General features: G+C 37.1%; 1 protein-coding gene across 9 annotated transcripts in view; it reads right to left on the bottom strand.

The window, feature by feature from the left end:
• The window catches only part of LOC117305120 (MAP kinase-activating death domain protein-like), a 90,842-nt gene that overhangs the window by 5,756 nt on the left and 66,740 nt on the right, over nucleotides 1-18,346 (bottom strand). For 8 of the 9 annotated variants that reach the window (XM_033789883.1, XM_033789882.1, XM_033789886.1 and 5 more), the window contains 4 exons: nucleotides 17,134-17,298; nucleotides 14,845-14,920; nucleotides 13,982-14,088; nucleotides 12,398-12,406 (listed from right to left, as the gene is read on the bottom strand). In XM_033789883.1, the coding sequence (XP_033645774.1) occupies nucleotides 12,398-12,406; nucleotides 13,982-14,088; nucleotides 14,845-14,920; nucleotides 17,134-17,298 (357 nt within the window). The remainder of the gene's footprint in view (nucleotides 1-12,397; nucleotides 12,407-13,981; nucleotides 14,089-14,844; nucleotides 14,921-17,133; nucleotides 17,299-18,346) is intronic. The other variant, XM_033789880.1, reaches the window with a different exon arrangement.

An 18,346-nucleotide genomic window follows, 5' to 3' on the forward strand; every position in this document is an offset into this window, starting at 1 on the left:
CACTGCAAGGAAACCTATCCCTTGTGCATTAACTCCATATTATGGCTTACATCTGAAGGACAAAACAATAATGGAAGTGTCTTGCTTAATTTCATAGAGCTCCAGTCAATTTGTGTTAAACGGGGGATAGCAATTTTTTTTATTTCATAGCCTTTGCTTGCTTAAGCAAGGTTTTTTGCTTAAGGCCATTGGACACTTTCGGTACAGAAAAAAAAGTTCACAGATTAGAAGGTAATGGTGAAAGACTTCTCTAAAAATATTCTTCCATGAAATGCTTTACTTTTTGAGAAAACATTAAAACAATATAAATTCTCTATATCAAGAATTCCGGATTTACATGTATTCTAAACACATGTCATGACACAGCGAAACGTGCGGAAACAAGGGTGGGTTTTCTCAGTATTTTCTCCAGACTTAGATGACCGATTGAGCCTAAATTTTCACAGGTTTGTTTCTTAATTATAGAAGTTGTGAATTACGAAGTGTGGGCCTTGGACAATACTGTTTACCCAAAGTGTCCAATGGCTTTAAAGCGGTAAGCAAGCAAAGCCTCTATTTTCTGCTGAACACCCTGTTTAAGCACAGCGCATAGTGCAATACGTTGTTTGTGTGGCGGAGCAGCTGCATGTATTTTACGTATGTGTCTCGGTAGGTGCAACAGAGTAAATAGTGTCTCAAATGTTTCAGAAATGCTGTACAATGTGTATTCTGCTTGTTTACTCTCAAGTTAGTGTGAAATTTCACTATATTCTTTGTACATTATTTGAAGTTCAAAATCTAAAAAAACAACTTCTGATGACAAAGATGTGTGACGAGTCACACTTTATCAATATGTTATCAATTTGTATACAGATAAATCTATCTTAAATAACAGAGCATTAATGTGGTGAGCAGCAGTAAAAATTATAAAAAATGTTTCGAAGGTTGGGTTATACATCTGTTTTGTCAATATTACTAAGGGAATAACAGTGCGAGTACCCGGTCTTCACTGCGTGGTAATGACCAGGTCCTCGCCTCCGGCTCGGTCTGTTAACAGCGCCAGCCACCAACCAAGGTCATTACCACGCAGTGAAGACCGGGTACGAACACTGTTATTCCCATTAATAAATACCTTTTTAGCGAATTAAACGGCTAAAATTGTCCAAATTTTGAGAATTTTCTCTCGGCGGTACTTCCAGACATGTTCAGGGGCCATATTTGAGCTTTTCATGGTTCCCATCTCTTTCGTGCGTTAATCACATTACTGATCTTTGAGACCAGTGACTCTTTTAAATAATGATCTGTTCAGCGCCTTCACTGGGTTCAAAGGAGGCAAATAATTGGACGGTAGCTGTTCCTTGTGCATTAAAACGCACGCATGAGCTCGGCGTCAGTTTATACGTGCGCACTTGTTACACGCATGCACTCAAAATTGATACATTTTCAGCGCGCGTACGCATAAGTGCGCAGTTGCAATGAAACTAACAGGGATATAAATAAGCGTGCAATACAGTGCAACGCGCAAGGTTTACACAATGTATGCTGATTTGGTGGCCACTTATTCGCTATTTTCCAAAGCCGGTCTTTATACCACCGCTAACACTCCCACATGTGACCGGGTTTTGACCAATCAGAGACTTGAAACCGTCCAAGGTATTTATTAATATGATTTATAGGCAACATGATTGAGAAACATGCAATAAAAGTCACCAATGAAAGTTTAAACTGAGTACTGATAATTTCATCAAGACAATTGAATATGAATGTTTAGCATGTGGGAGTGACAGTAGGTACAAATCGCATCTCAGAGGCCACCGTATTCACAAATGGACCCTACAGAAAGTTGAATCTCCCAATTTAGTCTTGAGGTGAGTTTTGAAGATTCAAACTTTGTGACATGATTGATTTCTAATTAACAGGGCGTTATAGTGAGCAGGATGCTTAAAGGCACTGGACACTTTGGTAATTGTCAAAGACCAGTATTCTCACTCGGTGTATCCTAATATATGCAGCATTACTAGGGTAAATGTTTAGGGGGGGGGGCACAACTTTTTCCGGGGGGGGGGGGGGGGGCACTTCAGAAAAAGGCCAAACAAGAGGCAGGGCCGATCCAGACCAAAATTTCAGGGGGGCCAGATGTGTCACAAATGGAGCATGCAAGCGCGTAGCCTTTGCAGGGAGAGGTCCTGGCCCGCTGAAAGGCCCTGGAAAAGTTTGCATTCTCATGCTCTATGGTGCAAGCTAAGGCCATTTAGAGGCATTATTGATAAAGGACACAGAACACAAATCCTTCAAAATTTAAGCTGTAGAAGGTAGGCCTTTTGTGTTTGGGGAATACTTATTTTCTTAATACTTATTTAAAACATAGTCAGGGCAGTATCAGATCATCAAAATGCTTGTATTACACAAGGACAAAAGTTGAGTTTCCGGTTACATCTTAAAGCAATTAAGGGTTGGTCTGTTTGGTATGTTGTTTGAGGTTTAAAGATTGGAAATACTACCAGCCAACATTTCTAATGTAACAAGTGTGATGACACACCTGTGCCTTCAAGTGCTCCAATCAGGTGAAATGGTAAAGCAATGAAACAACTAGCATGTCTACCATCGCGGGAGGGTAACTTGGTGCTATGGCAAACACTACTGGTACAACATAACAGAAACACTGAGCCCAATCTCTCAAATGTAACATACATCAGAGTTTGGGGAAAGAACACATTAACTTCCAAACTCAAGTTTTCAATATACTTTTGGTGGAAAACCAGGGCTGATCTACATGTTAACAAGATGTAGGCTCTTAAAGGCAGTGGACACTATTGGTAACTAATCCCCCCCCAAAATTAGCATAAAAAATTACTTGGTTACAAGTAATGGAGAGCTGTTGATAGTATAAAACATTGTGAGAAACGGCTACTTCTGAAGTAACGTAGTTTTCGAGAAATAAGTTATTTTACATGAATTTGATTTTGAGACCTCAGATTTAGAATTTGAGGTCACGAAATCAAGCATCTGAATGCACACAACTTTGTGTAACATGGGTGTTTTTTCTTTCATTATTATCTCGCAACTTCGACAACCAATTGAGCTCAAATTTTTACAGGTTTGTTATTTTATGCATATGTTGAGATGCACCAAGTGATGAGACTGGTCTTTGAAAGTTACCAATAGTGTCCGGAGTCTGTAAAGACTTTTCAGGCCTTATTAATAAAACATAATTCTAATTTTTCCCAAGGGTAACAAAAATAAAAACTTGGACAAAAGTAAGAAGAGTATTATGCCTTTCCACGGTGAATGCCAAATCATGGTTGGTACCACACATAAAATCTTGTTACTTAATAAATGATCCTTGGTTGTCTTTCCACGGTGAATGCCAAATCATGGTTGGTACCACACATAAAATCTTGTTACTTAATATATGATCCTTGGTTGTCTTTCCACGGTGAATGCCAAATCATGGTTGGTACCACACATAAAATCTTGTTACTTAATAAATGATCCTTGGTTGTCTTTCCACGGTGAATGCCAAATCATGGTTGGTACCACACATAAAATCTTGTTACTTAATAAATGATCCTTGGTTGTCTTTCCACGGTGAATGCCAAATCATGGTTGGTACCACACATAAAATCTTGTTACTTAATAAATGATCCTTGGTTGTCTTTCCACGGTGAATGCCAAATCATGGTTGGTACCACACATAAAATCTTGTTACTTAATATATGATCCTTGGTTGTCTTTCCACGGTGAATGCCAAATCATGGTTGGTACCACACATGAAATCTTGTTACTTAATAAATGATCCTTGGTTGTCTTTCCACGGTGAATGCCAAATCATGGTTGGTACCACACATGAAATCTTGTTACTTAATAAATGATCCTTGGTTGTCTTTCCACGGTGAATGCCAAATCATGGTTGGTACCACACATAAAATCTTGTTACTTAATATATGATCCTTGGTTGTCTTTCCACGGTGAATGCCAAATCATGGTTGGTACCACACATAAAATCTTGTTACTTAATATATGATCCTTGGTTGTCTTTCCACGGTGAATGCCAAATCATGGTTGGTACCACACATAAAATCTTGTTACTTAATAAATGATCCTTGGTTGTCTTTCCACGGTGAATGCCAAATCATGGTAGGTACCACCCATAAAATCTTGTTACTTTATATAATATGATCCTTGGTTGTCTTTCCACGGTGAATGCCAAATCATGGTTGGTACCACACATAAAATCTTGTTACTTAATAAATGATCCTTGGTTGTCTTTCCACGGTGAATGCCAAATCATGGTTGGTACCACACATAAAATCTTGTTACTTAATATATGATCCTTGGTTGTCTTTCCACGGTGAATGCCAAATCATGGTTGGTACCACACATAAAATCTTGTTACTTTATATATGATTCTTGGTTGTCTTTCCACGGTGAATGCCAAATCATGGTTGGTACCACACATAAAATCTTGTTACTTAATAAATGATCCTTGGTTGTCTTTCCACGGTGAATGCCAAATCATGGTTGGTACCACACATAAAATCTTGTTACTTAATATATGATCCTTGGTTGTCTTTCCACGGTGAATGCCAAATCATGGTTGGTACCACACATAAAATCTTGTTACTTAATATATGATCCTTGGTTGTCTTTCCACGGTGAATGCCAAATCATGGTTGGTACCACACATAAAATCTTGTTACTTAATAAATGATCCTTGGTTGTCTTTCCACGGTGAATGCCAAATCATGGTTGGTACCACACATAAAATCTTGTTACTTAATAAATGATCCTTGGTTGTCTTTCCACGGTGAATGCCAAATCATGGTTGGTACCACACATGAAATCTTGTTACTTAATATATGATTCTTGGTTGTCTTTCCTTTGTCAAGTAAGGGTTTCATTGTGGTAGCAATAGGAACACAGTAACTCAAGATGCTCCAATCAAATTATACCAAGGCTGGGCAATGAAATTTTGTTTAAAGACACTAGATAATATTGGTAAGTGTCAAAGACCAATCTTCTCACTTGGTGTATCTCAACATATACATAAAATAACCAACCTGTGAAAATTTGAGCTCAATCGGTCGTCGAAGTTGCGAGATAGTAATGAAAGAAAAAAACACCTTTTTGTATGCTTGATTTCGAGACCTCAAATTCTAAACTTGAAGTCTCGAAATTAAATTTGTGGAAAATTACTTCTTTCTTGAAAACTACGTCCATTCAGAGGGAGCCGTTTCTCACAATGTTTTATACTATCAACCTCTCCCCATTACTCGTCACCAAGTAAGGTTTCATGCTAATAATTATTTTGAGTAATTACCAATAGTGTCCACTGCCTAAAACCGAACACTGCCTAAAACCGACATGAAGTTGAAAATATAGGGTGATGGGTTGTATGTTATAATGGAGTAATTTGCAGAGTATGTATTGAGTAGTTGCTACCATTTTTGCCACCAGTTACCATCCTTGTTTTGTACAAATGGCAAATATTGACCCAATTCACCTGACATCATCATCAGAATAATCTTGGTTGGCCACTTTGGTGGGCAATGTCACTGTGCGTTATTCAGTGAAGTGCGCTTTTAGGCAATGCAGCGTTTACATGTCAACCTACATGTATTGCCCACCAAAATGGTGAGCCTGGCACAGTCATCATGTGTGATATGCGTGCAAGGGGTCAATAGGTAATTCCTACAAACGGGTTACTTAACCAACTCCCAAGTAAGATTTGCATGATGTAGCAAGGTTATCTGTTTAAAGATTATTTTCAAATGGCTGCTACTTGCTTACTACTTATTCTCTGCCTAAATCCAAATCAACCAATTTCCTTTAGTTCTTTTGTAATGAGCACTCAACTTGTTACAAGTCATCAGTCCTCATTACAACATATCTAAAGGATTATAACTTGTTATCATGCAATTTGATGAAAATAAAAACAAAAACATCACCACTTTCAACATGTATGCACATAAACACAATACTCATCCAAATAAAACTAAAGAATAAAGCAACATAAAGAAGCACAAGGGAGATAGGGTGTGAGCAGTTCATATATGATTAAAGACATGGGTTGGGTTTTAATGTGGATTCAAGTCATTTCAAAACATTGCTCTAATCAGTTGGAGTAACCTTCCCAGTTTGTCATTAAGGGCTAGATCAATGCAATTTATTATGGTTAGTAGATAACTTAACTGATACTTAATATATCTGGCAGACAGACAACCATACACCATATGTGATTCTTTACTGCTCATCAAAAGCCAGTACAGTGAGGTAATATAACAACATCCTCAGGGTTAACACGTTGGCATTTTTTAAGGGAAGTTACAATTCTTTCTTAACTGAATTTTTGAGCTAAATGCTTACATTTTGGGTATAAATCTTTAATAACAGCATAGTCTTACGGACAATAGTTGAATTGTTCAGTGTGTTCAGAGACTCCCACATTAACACATGTCACTGTCAATACAAAACTAACAATTCTCCGAACCCAAACGCCTTCTTCATAATTCTTGATGGGGAATGGGTATCAAGATTTACAGCAAGGTTGTATCCTAGGGAAGCAAATTTGCCCAAAAGGCAATTGTATGTAGCATACGTTCATAATAAAAGGAAATCTCTTTTGTAACTAGCCCCTAGCACCATGCACTTTGGATACTACTATGGTCTGGCCAATCAAAGGCAAGCAGCACTGCAATTCAAACAAACAATTTAACTTAATGCAAAAATACACCACAATATGTGCACACAACAAAAACAAGTTTGATTCAAATATATCGCTGATAAAAAGTTGTAATGAACAAACCCTGATGGGGCACTAGAACTTGTCATTTGCTTAAACAGCTACTTGAGCGGAATGTTTATACTATGTTTATGCTGTTTTACCTTGGTTATAATGAGTTTGTTTGCCATTTAAATGTAATTTTGATTTGTCTACACTTCTGAATTTTTCAGAATTGTTGATTAAAAAATCAGGCCCGCATCAAAATGGCCTGCGTCAAAATTGTTCAGAATTATCGATTAAAAAATCAGGCCCGGGTCAAAATGACAACGCTTTGACGTCATGTCCGGGAGTTTGCTTTGTTATACCTCCACGCTGCAATAAAGCGACTATACAAATTGGAGCTCCCAACTATGATGTAACATGAGTGATTACGTATTAACGCAGTTTTTCACGATTAAAATTAAAATCTGATCATAGTCATATGACTTGATTTCCTTATTGACTGAAAATATTTTAAATGAAACTCAGCAAAGTTCATGATTTGACACTTTCCTTCAAGCAGGTCTTTAAAAGTCATTAATATAAGTAAAAAGACCATAAATGGAGTAACTATAATGAATGGCCTTCGACTAACCATGACTTTAATTTATAAGGGTTGATTTGTGTGCAGAATGGGTTATAACTCATCTAAATAATGATGGGAAATATAATCTGATGTGATCAATTATGATTAATCAAAATATCAGATGAAGAAGACAAACTTGGGACCTTGAATATGTTTGAACCTTGGGCAGGCCCCTTAAACCCAAAGTTTTGAAAGGACATAAATTATTGTGCTATTTTTGAAAAGCACCAATGAATAAATCCTAGATATTTGTTGAATGGAAGCACATGTATTGTCAAATCATCATGTACACATGTACCGTGTTGGCACTGCTATACACTAGTGTACATGAGTTATAAACAACAACAATTTACTATCTGATAACCAAATTGTTAATAGAAAAAAAGAAAAAGTGTGCAAAGAAAATAATCGTCAAATCGCAGAGATCTTATTCCATTGATGTGCATGAATGAGTAAAAGCAGTGTCCACATGACATACATGTAGAAGTCTTAGGCCTATCTGAGTCGAATTTTAGAGGATTCTTCATCCCATGTTTATGTAATGTTCATTTGATTTTTGTAGTGATAATTATTGAGTGAAGGAAACAAGTTATGTTCACATTCTATATCTTTCCATAATAAAAGGCAAGTGTTTATGTACTCAAAGTATCATTGGGTTTGTATTGGAATTTTTTTGATGATAAACTTAATAAGACTGGGTTCTTATAAAAGTAGAGCGCTTTGTCACACCCCTTTTTTTTCTGCAAGAAATGTGAAGCTACGTTTTGAAGTATGATATATATTCCTCTATAGCACCTACAAGATGCTGTGGCGCAATATAATGTATCAGACCAGGAACACCGGGCCAAACCCTTTCTCTTCACAATAAGTGCTCTGGGTTATTTTACATGTACATGTACGTGCATTACATAACACACAGGACCTATACCTTTACATCCCATCCAAAGAATAAAGCAATAATGGTTAAGTGTCTTGCTTAAGGACACAAGTGTCATGACTTGGAGTCAAACCAAAACTCTGCTGATCAGAAACACCAGAGCTTGAGTCCGGTATTCTTATCCACTCGACCATGACACGCCAATATGTAACATTATTTGTTACATTACCACTATGAAATTTAAAAAGACTGTAAAAAATACACCAATGACAAAATTGTTTAAGAGAACTTGGTTTGATAAAGATAAACAGGTGAATCATGTCAATAGTTTAACTCCTTAATGAGAGGTGAATCATGTCAATAGTTTAACTCCTTAATGAGAGGTGAATCATGTCAATGGTTTAACTCCTTAATGAGAGGTGAATCATGTCAATAGTTTAACTCCTTAATGAGAGGTGAATCATGTCAATGGTTTAACTCCTTAATGAGAGGTGAATCATGTCAATGGTTTAACTCCTTAATGAGAGGTGAATCATGTCAATGGTTTAACTCCTTAATGAGAGGTGAATCATGTCAATGGTTTAACTCCTTAATGAGAGGTGAATCATGTCAATGGTTTAACTCCTTAATGAGAGGTGAATCATGTCAATGGTTTAACTCCTTAATGAGAGGTGAATCATGTCAATAGTTTAACTCCTTAATGAGAGGTGAATCATGTCAATGGTTTAACTCCTTAATGAGAGGTGAATCATGTCAATAGTTTAACTCCTTAATGAGAGGTGAATCATGTCAATAGTTTAACTCCTTAATGAGAGGTGAATCATGTCAATGGTTTAACTCCTTAATGAGAGGTGAATCATGTCAATGGTTTAACTCCTTAATGAGAGGTGAATCATGTCAATGGTTTAACTCCTTAATGAGAGGTGAATCATGTCAATGGTTTAACTCCTTAATGAGAGGTGAATCATGTCAATGGTTTAACTCCTTAATGAGAGGTGAATCATGTCAATAGTTTAACTCCTTAATGAGAGGTGAATCATGTCAATAGTTTAACTCCTTAATGAGAGGTGAATCATGTCAATAGTTTAACTCCTTAATGAGAGGTGAATCATGTCAATGGTTTAACTCCTTAATTAGAGGTGAATCATGTCAATGGTTTAACTCCTTAATTAGAGGTGAATCATGTCAATAGTTTAACTCCTTAATTAGAGGTGAATCATGTCAATAGTTTAACTCCTTAATGAGAGGTGAATCATGTCAATGGTTTAACTCCTTAATGAGAGGTGAATCATGTCAATGGTTTAACTCCTTAATGAGAGGTGAATCATGTCAATGGTTTAACTCCTTAATGAGAGGTGAATCATGTCAATGGTTTAACTCCTTAATGAGAGGTGAATCATGTCAATAGTTTAACTCCTTAATGAGAGGTGAATCATGTCAATAGTTTAACTCCTTAATGAGAGGTGAATCATGTCAATGGTTTAACTCCTTAATGAGAGGTGAATCATGTCAATAGTTTAACTCCTTAATGAGAGGTGAATCATGTCAATAGTTTAACTCCTTAATGAGAGGTGAATCATGTCAATGGTTTAACTCCTTAATGAGAGGTGAATCATGTCAATGGTTTAACTCCTTAATGAGAGGTGAATCATGTCAATGGTTTAACTCCTTAATGAGAGGTGAATCATGTCAATGGTTTAACTCCTTAATGAGAGGTGAATCATGTCAATAGTTTAACTCCTTAATGAGAGGTGAATCATGTCAATAGTTTAACTCCTTAATGAGAGGTGAATCATGTCAATAGTTTAACTCCTTAATGAGAGGTGAATCATGTCAATGGTTTAACTCCTTAATGAGAGGTGAATCATGTCAATGGTTTAACTCCTTAATGAGAGGTGAATCATGTCAATGGTTTAACTCCTTAATGAGAGGTGAATCATGTCAATAGTTTAACTCCTTAATGAGAGGTGAATCATGTCAATGGTTTAACTCCTTAATGAGAGGTGAATCATGTCAATAGTTTAACTCCTTAATGAGAGGTGAATCATGTCAATAGTTTAACTCCTTAATGAGAGGTGAATCATGTCAATGGTTTAACTCCTTAATGAGAGGTGAATCATGTCAATGGTTTAACTCCTTAATGAGAGGTGAATCATGTCAATGGTTTAACTCCTTAATGAGAGGTGAATCATGTCAATAGTTTAACTCCTTAATGAGAGGTGAATCATGTCAATAGTTTAACTCCTTAATGAGAGGTGAATCATGTCAATGGTTTAACTCCTTAATGAGAGGTGAATCATGTCAATAGTTTAACTCCTTAATGAGAGGTGAATCATGTCAATAGTTTAACTCCTTAATGAGAGGTGAATCATGTCAATAGTTTAACTCCTTAATGAGAGGTGAATCATGTCAATGGTTTAACTCCTTAATGAGAGGTGAATCATGTCAATGGTTTAACTCCTTAATGAGAGGTGAATCATGTCAATGGTTTAACTCCTTAATGAGAGGTGAATCATGTCAATAGTTTAACTCCTTAATGAGAGGTGAATCATGTCAATGGTTTAACTCCTTAATGAGAGGTGAATCATGTCAATGGTTTAACTCCTTAATGAGAGGTGAATCATGTCAATGGTTTAACTCCTTAATGAGAGGTGAATCATGTCAATGGTTTAACTCCTTAATGAGAGGTGAATCATGTCAATGGTTTAACTCCTTAATGAGAGGTGAATCATGTCAATGGTTTACTCCTTAATGAGACCAAACATTGAAATGTATTGATATGAATACCTCTCCTACCTCAGAGAACTATAATTCAATTGTAAATAATTCTAGTTGGATGTCATCGCTAAAGCCGGTTCATAAGGTTGATGTCACAAATTCACAACAAATAATTTGAAGCAGTTGAGTTGTGCTTAACTCTCTTGCAAATATCGCAGCGAAAACAGAGTTGTGACGTCAAATTCACGTACCATTCGCATGAAGTATGAACCGGGCTTACTCCGGGTAAATGCCTTGGATTTACAGCGCTAAAATGAAGGGTAAATATTACTTCAGACATATGGAACTACTGTAAAGACACTTCTTGACCACACAATCAAACCGCATCTATGCTTCTACATTCTAATACAGAAATCTAGAGGTCAAATGGAAAGACACTAATTACTGTTAGAGTACTGGCTGCAAAGTGGTAAGTAACATACTTGGACTCAAAACTATTCTTGAAGACATCATAGTACCGAGTAAAAACCAAAATAAATTGCATCTCATATCCTTCAGTCTTGATTTGGGAATAAAAATGTTGCCTCTTTGTACAACAAATGTTGTGATTGTCATTAGCACATGAGCAAGTATTAGACCAAACAAGGGGTTAGATTCAAGAGCAATGATATTGAAATGTCTTTGAAGGTTTGTGGGGAACATGGTTATATCACATCACATAACAATACCAGTCTACACGTACCATTCTACAGACACTGCCTGGTGTAAATCAACCAACACACCACGCTGCCACTACGCATTGACTAAATACCTTCATTTCAGTATTTATTACAGTTTGCCTTTCAAGATGTATCACCAGTCTTTGTGAGGGACATGTATTTTAGTTGATTATTTAATCTTAAATGGACTGTACACAAAGAGATCACAAAAAATGTCAACTTCAAGATAATCACGACCAATGAATTATTAACATAACTCCCAAATCAATACAGAAAACATAACCAACTACACACAAGAGAATGATTATAGTTGTCCCCCCAAAAATAATAAATAAACCCAAACACACATCCTCTGACCCCCCCCCCCCCCCACACAAAAAAACTCTGAACAAACGAACGAACGAACTAACGAACGAACGAACGAACGAACAAACACACACACACACACACACACACACTAACAAACAAAGAAACGAACAAACAAACAAACAAACAAACATACAAACAAACAAAACAATGTACAAACAAACAAATGCAGGAAATAACTGGTGAGGGTGAGAGTAACTGGTAATACATCTGTGTGTTCCCTTTTCACAGAAAGCCTAAAAGTGAAACTTGTCTATAAAATGTAAAGCAAGCTCTTTGAATATTCCCATAAACAGCAAAGGGTAATACAGGTTAATAAACCAAACTACATGTAAGTGGTGTGTCAGTTGGTAGGTAGGAGACGATTAATAAGAATAAGATCAATATACCTCTAGCTCCTGGTGACCAGGTAAGCACAAAGAAGTAAAAACACAACAGGGTTAAACTAAGCACTATCAAACGCCAAGGTTTCTACAGAATATCAACTTATTGTCAACATTCATTTCTATAACAACTTGGAATGTATTGAATATTCTGGATGTTGAAATGATGTTTGGTTGCTTTCTTCATAGTGCTGTCTGATGATGGTGGCAATGATTGTAGTATACATCATAGAATTATTAATACAGCTAGGGGGAAAATAATCCGCTCATTACCCCACACTTACATCATAATAACAGTAATCAAATATTAATAATTAACAAAATGAATCTTGAAAATGCATTTCCAAACATTTCTTAAACAGGTTTACATCAGTAAATGTCAATAAAGCACTTGTCCTTAAAGTTTGTGATCTCAATTGGCTACCATTGTACTGATAAATGATCAATGAGTGGCAACTGATGTGAAGCTTTATGGGTACTAAAGTCATCACTCATCGTACTACAGATGCAGCAAGAATGATCTCTGTCATTTATGTCATTAATAAATATAAAAGCTGACATTTGACTCAACAATTAGGGTTTCAATCTGACGTTTGGTGTGCATGTTGGTCACTCTTGTGAACAGTCAGTTTGCAGTCAGTTTGCTTTATCACAACTGAACATTCCATTGTAAGATTAAGAAACTTATGTGTATTTGTGAAGAAAACAAAAATTGTAACAACTACCTATGCCGAATTTAATTTTATTTTGTAAGAAAATGCATTAAAACTACTCCTTTAGACAAATAAATTACCTTCAACCAATGTCATGTGGCACATTTGATTCCCTTCCTTACGTTATGCAACAATCATAGCAATTGTGCAGACCATTTTAGGCAAAAATATTGCTTTGTTAAATGGAACATCAAACAGCTTGAGTTACACCGGTGTCAACTTGCAGCCTGTCATTTATTGATGGTTTTGCACTATCAAAAACAATTTCGGAAAACACCTGGACATTCTTCATGAAAGTACTAAACCACTGTGGGTATAAATGCTTTGACATATACAGAGTGTTTAAAAAAAAAGTATACATTCAAAAAATGTATCCCAAATGAATTTCTTATAAGTTTACAAAAATCTGGCACTTAGTATTGGTGGACCAAGGTCATAGCATTTTAATTTCTAACAAGTCGATCCAGAGCTGTTCTGCGTGAGTGAACACATGATATTTTAATTGGCGTACCCCTTAACTCATATATCAGAGGCAGCCAAGCATAGAACACGACTCTGAAATGTGGCTTTGAATATTAACAGTAGACTCATTAACCAAGTATGCATCAGGGGGAAAGTACTATACCACTAAAAAACATATCCTTAAAAGATGGCAAATCTCACATCTGAATATTCGTAGATGTTATTTAGTTGCCATTGTTTCAATCAAGTTTAGAAAGTAAACCAATAAGTTTCATGCGTCTATTGGTGTTTGATTATGCAAGGTTCTCCATCCTCATGACACATACAGATCCAAATGCGATAACAACCGATATATACAAATTGAAGTTTGAGTTTCTATACACAGAAGTCAGTTATAATTGTTTTGAGTACATACCTTAGACTGTGAAAACTTAAGTCCCACACCTTCCATGGTAACCTGCAGCAGGCCACCCTGTCCACTCTTAACATCTTGGATGGGAAACTCTCCCCCTAACTCTGGCTCTACAACATTACAAAAACATTCTCATTATAGAACCTCATATAAATGTTCAACAGTTTAAAGTGTGTATATTGTAAACACAAATATATATGATATGGACCCAATGCAATCAGCTGCAGTGATAAAAACATCCGTACTAAAGTCATACCAGTCAAATGCTCACATTCTCTGTCAATCATTGTGCAAGACAGCTGTTGGTGATTTGATTACATTGAAATAAGATGTATCAAATGTTGGAAAAGTGTGTGTCTATCAAATGGGGACAATTCACTCCTAGACCAGGTCAAAGGAACCAATGTCATGCAGGGCCCAATTTCATAGAGCTGCTTAAGCAAAAAATGTTGCTTAACCCCAAAAAACTTGCTTAGTAAAATCAGATTACCGGCTAAGACTCCACTCAATTGTTATGCTTAGTAAACAACAGCTAAATACCAGTCACAAGCAATGTATATGGCATGAAATTTTTGCCAGTAACATGTGTAAAATAAGCAAGCTATTTTCGTGCTTAAGCAAATTTTTTGCTTAAGCAGCTCTTTGAAATTGGCCCCAGGTCATAGCCTACATGTACATGTACTTCACCATTATGGTTTTATGAAGCACAAATGTTACACACAAAAATAAAATAATTATTTTTTCAATATAACATTTGTGATCGCAAAACAAATGAATTGCTTTGGCAAAATTACAAGTGCTATAAAAGCCCTAGGTTGGTTTAATGAAAAGCTCTCCCCAATTGATAGATTTATCTCCTGACTTACCTCCGGTGATGCCATTCTTTTGACGAGTGGCTGCCTTTTCCATGCTCTCTTTAATGCAGAAATACAGTTCGCGACACTAGAACGTATTCAAACAAACGAATAAGACATTAATTGAAGATTGAAAACAGTGACACACAAACACACAGTTAAAGGCAGTGGACAGTATTGGTAATTACTCACAATAATGATTCGCGAAAAAACCTTAGACTTTGAGGTTTCGAAATTAAGCATCGTGAAAGCACATCTTCATGTGTCAAGGGTGTTTTTTCCTTTCACTATTATCTCGCAACTTTGACAACCAATTGAGCTCAAATTTTCACAGGTTTGTTATTCTATGCATATGTTGAGATACATTGTACATCAAGTGAGAAGACTGTTCTTTGACAATTACCAATAGTGTCCAGTGTCTATAACACACACATACTGTAAGGCAAATTCAACTAAAATCATCTATAACTACTGAAATTTGATGAAGTATTTTTCAAATTTTATGCTAGAAAGGTGAATTAAGTCTTGTTTCCCAACAAATTCACACAAAAACAAATGTACAATGTACTATGGTCTAAAAGTTTGTTAGTATTTTTTAGTTCCCTTCTAATAAAAACTAATAATTACAAAGCAACAGTTTAGCATTAATTATTTGGACATACAAAAACAATAACTCAACTGAATAATTTCTTATAAAAACAAATAACCTATCAAGTCATCAGTCAACCGTGCGCTGGTTCAACGGGCTTATACCATCTGTGATCCGGATAGCCTCCAGCAGGAGTTGCAGCACATCACCACTTCTCTACAGCGGAATGGATACAACGCCAAGCAAGTCAAGACAAGCAAGCCTGTCCCCCCCGACCAAAGGGTCTCCTATACCCAAGGTCAAACACACACACCCACAGTTAGTTTACCATACCTAGGTCCCCCCTCTCATCGCCTCCAACGCATCTTCAAGGAAGCAGGAATCAAGGTGTACCACTCCGCCCCGAAGAAACTCCATGGCTCTCTCCAATCGCACAAGGACAAGAAGGACCCCTCCACCCGTGCCGGAGTCTATCGCATTCCATGCGAATGTGGTAAAGTTTATGTCGGGGAAACCGGGCGTAACCTTCCCACTAGACTTAAGGAACACCAAACACACGTAAGGAGGGGGGACTTCGATAAATCCGCCATCGTCAAGCATTCCCACATCACTGACCACCGAGTGAACTGGGAAGCAGCAGAAATCATCGCTCCAATCCAGGAGTGGCACCCTAGATGCATCAGAGAGGCCATAGAGATCCACAAGCATGACACCGTACCCCAAGACATCGGCTTCCACATCAGCGACATCTGGCTCCCCCTTCTCCCGACCAATGGATCTTCTATATCCACGGTCACCCCCTAGGCCCCAACCATTAGACTGCTTTGGGTCATCTATACCCTCAGTCACCTAGGCCCCACACCCTCACTATCCCCTGTGCTTGTTCCTACTGACACGGTTCAGTGAGCACACACCCCCCACACACCACCCAAGGCTCCACACTAGGTTTCACCACGCATCATCGAGTTCACTTCCCGCCTCTATTTCCCGCCTTCATGCATCACCGCTGATCCACCGCCCAGTATTTAAGCAGCATGCAGCATCAGAGTCCAGCATTCTCCAGAAGACGATCAGAGCATACTGATCGAAACGTCGAGTTAATCCAACAGTTCTTTTCAGAACCACCCCAACTCATTTAGAGATTGTTATTACATGGTGTTACCGCAAACTTTTTTCTATAAATAAATAAAATACGCACTATAACACAGCTATAGAACAGTGGTAAACCAAAGCTTGTATTAACACCACACCATTGAATATTAATTTTTTGGCCATGACATGAATTCTTATCATACTGCGCATGAAGATGTATGTAATATAATTTATCTACATTAGTGTAGAAATTTCAGCTTCATTAATCATAAAGCTTTTGAGAAAAAAAGGGAAAATCATAGAGCATTGAGAGTTTCGTAAATCCGCTGTACATGGTAAAGTCAATTTCGTCTCACTGAGATGAAAAATATTTTTGTAAAATAGCTTTTCTTATTTCTCAAAAACTACAGCACCTCAGCAAGTAATATCTTAAGTGAAGTGTTCTACCATCATTATCTTTAAACCAGGTAAGTTTAATGTAAATCTGTGGGCATCTCTGTTTTGTGTTGTACAAAAAGTACCCAAACCCTTTAAGAGACAAACATAAAACAACACAACAACTTAGACAAACGAGAATGTTGCTTAATAACTATGTAAGAAGAGTAATCAATTGTATGTACCTTCTTGGTATAGAATTTATCAAGTCTTGTAGTATTTGCTAGTCTCCTCCACAAGCAAAGAACCTTTGTTTTAGGGCAGTACGTCATGTTGATCAATCTCTCATACCAACATCGATCACAAACTGCTCCACTCCCACTGCGTATGATTACACAGTCATCACAAACCTGTATTACACAATCAATACGATAAGACATGCAGTTAGGATAAAGAATAGGAGATTGTGTTGACCTTTACACCAAGTGTGATGAGATGCCAGTAACAATCCTGCCATTAGCAGTCAGCACTCAGAACAATGTTTAAATTAGGTCATAGTTGTGCACAAGTGGGGTTTGGCCAGGATTTGTCACTGGCAACCCTCTGTGGTTTACAGCATTAACAGCGACCAGCCAACAACCAAAGTCATTACAACATGGTAAAAAACGGGGTTTCACACTATTGTTCCCATTAATAAATACCTTGTCATGAAAAACAAATGGTTCAAACAGTCAGAATGTCAAACTTTTGCTTTGTAATTCTGTTGTACTTATGTCCAAGAGCCACATTTTACTATCAACAGTGAGCTCTGCTAAATGTTACCAATGTTTTTTTTACACGCTCTTGTTACATTAAAAATTATACATGTGCGCAGAGTGCCGATGAAACTAAGATGGATAAATTTGCCATACAATGCAAGGCTCAAACCCTAGTTGTATGCTGGTTTAAGGGCCATTTATTAGCTAGCGCCGGTCTATATCGCCACGTGATCAGGGCCCAATTTCATAGAGCTGCTTATGCACAAAATTTTGCTTAAGCAAAAAAATCCTTGCTTCGTAAAATCAGATTACCGGTCAAAACTCCACTCAATTGTTATGCTAAGTGAACAACAGCTAAATACCAGCCACAAGCAATGTACGTGGCATGAAATTTTTGCCAGTAACATGCGTAAAATAAGCAAGCTATTTTCGTGCTTAAGCAATTTTTTGGCTTAAGCAGCTCTATGAAATTGGCCCCAGGTTTTGACCAATCAAAGTCTGCAAACTGTCCAAGGTATTTATTAATCTGCTACAGACCATTGGGATGATTGGTTGGAGTGATAACCCAAGCAGCTTCTGACACTTTGGCCAACCAGTAACAAGAAACACCCCCAAACCAAACCAACTAACACCAGAATCAAATTCTGAATTAAGTACATGAAAAGTTTGATGTCTGAAACAGTTAGGAGCGACAGGGCGC

Source organism: Asterias rubens, chromosome 22 (assembly GCF_902459465.1).
Source record: "Asterias rubens chromosome 22, eAstRub1.3, whole genome shotgun sequence".
Classification (NCBI taxonomy): domain Eukaryota; kingdom Metazoa; phylum Echinodermata; class Asteroidea; order Forcipulatida; family Asteriidae; genus Asterias; species Asterias rubens.